The sequence below is a fragment of the Hipposideros armiger genome, unplaced genomic scaffold (genome assembly GCF_001890085.2).
Source record: "Hipposideros armiger isolate ML-2016 unplaced genomic scaffold, ASM189008v1 scaffold_507, whole genome shotgun sequence".
Taxonomy (NCBI): Eukaryota; Metazoa; Chordata; class Mammalia; order Chiroptera; family Hipposideridae; genus Hipposideros; species Hipposideros armiger.
In genome coordinates this window covers 930,193-937,429 of record NW_017731857.1, presented here as the reverse complement: position 1 = coordinate 937,429, position 7,237 = coordinate 930,193, and the positions used below count along the sequence as shown (strand labels likewise).

Below are 7,237 nucleotides of genomic sequence, written 5' to 3'. Positions count from 1 at the left end.
TCGATCAGCCGAACAGTAATCAGATCCCGGTGGAGATCCCAAGGCCTGGGCAGGGTTGCAGAAGCCCACGCTGCCGAGCTCTTGCGGGCAGCCAGCTGATCCCTCTCGGCGTCCCTTGTGCCCAACAAGGCGCGCTCTACAGGCGCTCCCGGGAGCCAGCCAATGCGCCCTGGGCGCGCCAGCTGCTCCCGGGCGCGGGCGCGCGTGATTGGCAGCCCCCAGCCCCGGCCCAGGCGCGTCCTCCCACCAAAGACAAAGTTCAGCCCCCGCCCGCTCCAGGGCCGCCGCCTCCTTCTCCTCTCTGCTCCGCGGGTTCCCCTCGCGGGGCCCGTATCCGGCCGTGCATTTCCCGCAAGCGCTGCGGAGCAGAGAGGTTCCAGGCGGCCGCGGGCTGTCCTCTCCCGGGCGGGATCATGAAGGTAGAGTTTGCGCCTCTCAACATCCCGCTGGAGCGGCGACTGCAGACAGCGGCGGTGTTACAGTGGGTCCTGTCCTTCCTGCTGCTGGGTAAGGACCCCGCGCGCTCCCCTCTGCGCCAGATCCAGGCAGAACACTGCGGTGCACCGCGCTCTGTCTCCTCCCTCCTCGACAGTCCTTGTCCAAGGACGTGCTTAGTTAGACCCTCTCTCCCTCCTTCCCCTGTAAGCCAGAGCGGGCAGGTCAAAGAGGGCGTTTGGAGCTAACTTGGGACTCTCCTCTTCGGTTTCTCTCCCCATGTGAACCTCGTAGCGAACGACTGTTTGCCAACTTTTATTTCCCTTGTGCTATTTTTCTTAAAATTGAGGCGTACCTTACCTACAACGAAAGGCAGATTATAAGTGTGCAGCCCCGATGAACTTTGGCCAATGTATACACACAAACGTACCACGACCCAATCGAGCTATAGAACATTGCATTTTCGCTCCTCAAAAGTTGGTAAACTCGTTTTATGAATGGTCGGCTTATAAATGGAAGAACAATGCCCAGATTTTAAACACCTGATTCCTTCCTCTCCCCACCCTTGTGACAAATAGCCGCGTTAGCTTTTCCGTGTTTAAGACCTCCCGGATGCAGAAAGGTGCTTGGCTGCAAAGAAGACTGCTCCAAACATTGGGTTGGGTTGGGCGGCCTCGATCTGTAAATAATTCCCCCCGGGAGTGTGTTCTAGCCGGTTCCCAAGGTAAGCTCTCGTAGAAACGTAGAAACACACAGGGGCCAGTCACAAATGGGGTTGGGGGGGCGGGGGGGGGGAGAGTGTCTTACCTGAGTGCTTTTTGTCTGGATGTTTGCTCTGCTTTTGGAGAAATGGGGGATGGTATGAGAAGAGAGAAGAATTATTAGGAACTTAAAACTCTTCTGAAGACTAACATTTGCATGCTGTAAGATCAGATCAGGGCTTGTACACTGTTGAGGCAAATAACAGTAACAGTAATAGTAAACTCATTGCGCTGGAGAGGTTTACACTTTTGAAATCGGTTTACGTTTTGATTGCCTGGATCAGTGGTTCCCAGCCCTGGTTGCATATTAGAATTACAGAAGGAGATTCTGAAACATATGGACTCCCAGGCTCTATTCCTAGACTTCCTAGTTCCTTTGTTTCAAAATGGATCCTGTGCATCAGTGTGTGTGTGTGTGTGTAATATATATTTTTAAATTATATATAATTCATTTTTTATTTTTATTTTTTTACCCATCTCTCCAAGTGACTCTAGCTAGGGCTTACTGAAAAAGGAAATTCAAAGCATTAACTCATTAAATTCTCACAGGCCAAACTGAGACGGGGTTGACAATATTACACTCCGTTTTGCTCCGGACCAAAGGACCACTGGGATAATAACAGACACACTTACGGTGGGCTTAGTGCGTGTCAGGTCCTATGCTAAGCATCATACACTGTTAACCGTGTCATCTTCATGACAGTCCTAGCAGTTAAGGACTGTTCGTTCCTGCACTGCTACAGGTGAGGGAACTGAGGGGAAGGAGATTGTTCAAGGTCACCCAGCTAGTTGGAGGCGAAGCAGAGGAGCTGGGGGCCAACCCAAGTATTCTTCCTAGAGTCCCTGCTTTAACCGCTGTGCTGCCGGCTTTGATGGCTTGAACTTGGAGACTGACTTCCTGTGGATCAATCAGCACCCCTCTGATGGCCCACTGTGCTTTTCTTGCATGGCACTTGTCATTGCTTGTATTTGTGTATGTCTGTGGTTACTTGAGAAAGGTCTGTATTGCCATCCTTGTCCACAAGCTCAGTGAGGGACCGCCCAGCATGTGCCTGTTCCGTGGAGGGAACAAAATAAATACATGTGGAGTGACTGTCTCCACTCTGTCACCCAGAAGGGAAGCAATTCACCCTACATGTCCCTACTTGCATTAACCCATGAAATCTTCACAGCAACCCTGTGAGGTAGGGGCTACCCCTGTACTCATTTCACAAGTGAGAGACTTCAGAAGTGAAGGAAATTGCTTAACACATGCTTCAAAGTGAGTTGGGGAGACACAAGTGTCGAGTGAGAATGGGCTAGTGACTTGGACATGGCCGACGATTTCTAATTTGAGTCAAGCTACAGTAGCTCGGCAGACAATTCATTTTTTCAATGCTTTTATTTCATGCGTTTGACATGTGTGTTACCAGGAGCAAATTATTTCATGTTATCATGTATTTTGGAAATTTTATTATGAAAAATTTCAAACATACAGAGAAGTAGAGAGAAGGATATAAACTCCCATATGTGCATTACCTGGGTTTATGGCAAATTGCCATATTAGTTTTATCTATTATTTTGCAAAACATATTTTTAAACAAATCACATTTCTTGTTTTTTAAAGATTTTATTGGGGAATTGGGGGAGGGGAACAGTGCTGGGGAATTGGGGGAAGGGGAACAGACAAGTTGCTGTTGTTTTGTTCTTCAGTCTAGTTGTGGAGGATGTTGCTTCACTGGCCCAAGTTGGCACCATCATTGCGCTCTTCCCGGGTGAGGCAGATCAGTTGCCGGCTTCTGGACGGCCGCTCACGCTGGTTGCTGGCTATACATGGTAGCTTATGGCAACCCACTGCAGCAGGGGACTGCAGCCTAGCCAACGCCAGCAACCCACAGCAGCCCAGCCCCAGGTCGAGCTGCCATTCACCATCTTAGCTGCAGAGGGCAGTGTCACTGGCCCTCATATGTGGGATCCGAACTGGGGCCCTCTGGCATCCCAAGCCAGTTCTTAATCAATGCACTACTTGGCTGGCCCCAAATCACATATCTTAGAGTATGACCCAAACACACTTTTATTGGTGATTTATTTGAACCAGGATCCAAACAAGACCCTTGGGTTGCATTCAGTTTTTATGTGTCTTTTAATTCAGAACAGTGCTCTCCCATTTGTTTCTTATCAATGGAATATTGAAGAAGCCAGGTTATCTGTCCTGTAAGATCTCACCGCTAGGATTTGTCCGATTGCTGCTGCTTCTTCTCCTTCTTCTTCTTCTTCCTCTTCTTCTTCTTCTTCTTCTTCTTCTTCTTCTTCTTCTTCTTCTTCTTCTTCTTCTTCTTCTTCTTCTTCTTCTTGCATTTGTCCAATTGCTTCTTCTTCTTCTTCTTCTTCTTCTTCTTCTTCTTCTTCTTCTTCTTCTTCTTCTTCTTCTTCTTCTTCTTCTTCTTCTTCTTTTTTTAAAGATTTTATTGGGGAATTGGGGAAGGGGGACAGCCAAGTTGTTGTATTTCCATCGTAGTTGTGGAGGGCACAGCTAGCTCAGCTCCAAGTCCAGTCACCATCCTGCTGCTGGTCAGCAGCTCGTGGCCACTCAGCTCAAGGTGCTGTGTTCAATCTTAGTTGCGGATGGGTGTAGCCCACCATCCCATGCGGGAGTCGAACCAGCAATCTTGTTGTTGGGAGCACGTGCTCTCACCAGCTGAGTCATCCTGCCATCTATTGGCAGCTCAGTGGCAGCTCAGCTCTGGCCCATCTCATTGGCCTATGTGGGAATCAAATCGGTGACCCTGTTGCTCAGAGCTGGGCTCTTAACCAACTAAGCCACTTGGCTGCCTCCCTCCCCATTGCTTCTTTGTAGTGTTAATTTGCTCCCCAACCCCCTGCATTTTTTTCTAAAATGGAAGTTAGAGCTAAAGTCTTGATTAGATTTACATGAGACCTTTTTGGCACGACCTCTTCCTAGGTGCTGCTGTGTGCTTCACATTGCATTATGTCAGTATGCACGTAATGTTTAGTTGTCCCATTATTAGTGTGTGAGTGATCAGTAGTCCAGGTAGGAAGTAATCTGAGGGGTGCTAATGGGCATGATGCAAACAGAAGTATCCCCTTCACCTAGCAGTTTAAGTCTATTAATGACTCTTGCCTGAATTAACTGTTTTATTTGAAACTGCAAAAAAAAAAGAAGAAAAAGTAGTTTTCTTATTCTTTTTCATTCTTCGCATATTAGCTAGAGCTTATGCAAGGAATAAATTTTCTTCATCACCTAGAACCATTTGACTGCCCTACAATTCAATTCTTATAGGAAAGGTAGGATAAAGGCTAACTTATTTATTTCTGCTTAATTATCAATTTTAAAGCAAGAAGTTGATGTAATAGCTACTTCTAATGGTGACAAGAAAGGTTTTATTAACTACATATTTTAAGATGTCGAAATCAAAATCTTGGAATGCATTTTTCTTTCCACCATCAGGAAATGAGTTTAAGCGATTCACCCTTGGGATATGTTAAAAAATAGCAAAATGTTTCATGTAGTCATGAAATCAAACATTGTTTCCTTGAAATAAATGTTAAGTACCTGTCATCCAATCTTATAACACTGTATTAGTTTTAGGTATACAATATAATGATTTGATATGTGTATATTGCAAAATGATCAAGACAATAAATTTAGTTAATTGTAACACAGTTACAATTTGTTTTTTTCCTTGTGATGAGAACTTTAAAGATTTACTCTCTTAGCATCTTTACATGCACAGGACTTATTTATCTTATAACTGGAAGTTTGTACCTTTTGACCACCTTCATCCATTTGCCCTACCTCTACCCCAATCCCCCTCCACCCCTCTCCACCACCACCCGCCACCTCTGGCAACCACCAATCTATTCTCTATATCTATGAGTTAGATTTTTTATTTTTTAGATTCCATGTATAAGTGAGATCATACAGTATTTGTCTTTCTCTGACTTATTCCACTTGGCATAATGATCTCAGGGTCCATCCATTTTGTCACAAATGGCAGGCTTTCCATCTCTCTTTTTTTATGGCCGAATAATGTTCCATTTTATATATGTGGGGGTGCCAAAAAATGTATACACATGACTTGTATTCATCTTTTGTTATCAGTATATATTGAATATTACAATTTTAATACAGTTTTTTTTCCTTTTTTAAAATGTGTATACAGGGCTGGCTGAGTGGCTCAGTTGGTTAAGAGCTTACTCAAGAGTGTGAGCTCTGAGCAACAAGGTTGCCAGTTCAATTCCCGGCCCGAGCTGAGCTGCCACTGAGCTGCCAACAGGTGGCAGGATGGCTCAGCTAAAAAAAAAATTAAAAAAAGAAAATGTGTATACATTTTTTGGGTACCCTCTGTAGTTCATTGTCTTTTTGTTTTTAAGTGGTATTCTACTGAAAGGATATATTGCAGTTTATCTATGTGTCTGTTGAATATTTATGTTGTAGCTATTATGAATATGAATAATACTGCTGTGGACCTGCCTACAAGTCATTGTATGAATGTATGCTTTCTTTATTCTTGGGTAAACTTAGGAATGGAATGGCTGATCATGGTATGGTAGGTGTAGGTTTAACTTTTTAAGGAACTGTCAACCCTTCTTCCCAAGTGGGTTGTATTATTGTACATTCCCACCAGCAGTGCATGAGCGTTCCAGTTGCTGCACTTCTTCGCCATCACTTGATATAGTCAGTCTTTTTAATCTTTGCAATTTTAATAGGTGTGTAGTGGTTTCTCATTGTGGCTTTAGTTTGAATTTCCCTAATGACTAATGACATTGAGCATCTCTTCACGTGCTTGTTTTCCGTCTGTATATCTTCTTTGTTGAAGTACCTGTTTAAATATTTTGCCCATTTTTAATTGGTTTGCTTGTTTTCCTATGATTGAGTTTTGAGAGTTCTGTGTTCTTCTGGATACAAATCTTCTTTCAGGTATATAATTTGTATAAGTTTTTCTTCCAACTTATGGGTTATCATTACTTACATGCTCTAAACAGTGTCTTTCGAAAAGCCGGAGTTTTTAATTTTCATGAAACCAATTTATTCATATTTTTTAATGGATTGTGATTGTTTTGATGTTATAGCTAAGGAATCTTGGCTTAATCCAAGGTCATAAGATTTTTTTATGCTTTCAACAAGTTTTATAGTTTTAGGTTTTACAGAGTTTGGTGATACATTTTGGGTTAATTTTTGCCTATGGTACAAGGTCTAAATTCATTTTTTTGGCATATGTATAATCCAATATTTCCAGTTCCATTTGTTTAAAAACTAAGCTACCTTTTTCCTACTGCATTGCCCTTGTGCCCTTGTCAAAAGTCAGTTGTCCATATATGTGTGGTTTATTTCTGGACTCTGTTCTGTTCCACTGATCTGTTTGTCTATCTTGAAGCCAGTACCATACTGTTTAGATTACTGTGGCTTTATAATAATTCATGAAATTAGATAGTGTTAACTCTCAGACTTTGTTCTTTTATTTTTTTCAGAGTTGTTTTGACTATTTATGATAGATTCTTTGCATTTCCATATATATTTTAGAATCAGCTCATAAATTTCCACAAAAAAGCCTGCTGGGATTTTCATTACAATTGCTTTTTTATTGAGATTAGTCTATAGATTAATTTGGAGAGAATTGACATCTCAAAACTGTTGAGTCTTCCACTGTATGATTTTATTTACATTGGAAGTTTTCAAACTTTAGAGCATATTTAAGAATCACCTGGAGGTCTTTGTTAAAATGCAAATTCTCCAGAAATTTTGAGTCAGTAGGTCTCAGGGAAGGCCATTAACATTTTAAAACTTGTTACTTTGAAGTAATTTCAGAAATAATAATTACAGAAAGTAAAAATTCTGGAAAATTACCCCAAATTTCCATATTTCTTCATTAAATTCCCCAAACGTTAACATTTTACCATATTTCCCTTATCTGTCTTTGTCTACACACACACACACACACACACACACACACACACACACTCATTTTTTGAACTCTTTAAGAATAAGTTACAGTCATGGATTCCTTTTATCCTTACATACGTCAACGGGGGGGGGGGGG

The 7,237-nt window shown here is 42.5% G+C and overlaps 1 protein-coding gene across 2 annotated transcripts in view; it reads left to right on the top strand.

The window, feature by feature from the left end:
• The first annotated feature begins 231 nt into the window (after positions 1-231).
• Positions 232-7,237, top strand: part of MOGAT1 (monoacylglycerol O-acyltransferase 1) — a 35,152-nt gene continuing 28,146 nt past the window's right edge. The window contains exon 1 of one of the 2 annotated variants that reach the window (XM_019667828.1): positions 232-507. In XM_019667828.1, coding sequence (XP_019523373.1) covers positions 414-507 — 94 coding nt within the window. In that variant the 5' untranslated portion in view covers positions 232-413. Of the gene's footprint in view, positions 508-791; positions 1,160-7,237 lie in introns of those variants that run through there. The other variant, XM_019667827.1, reaches the window with a different exon arrangement.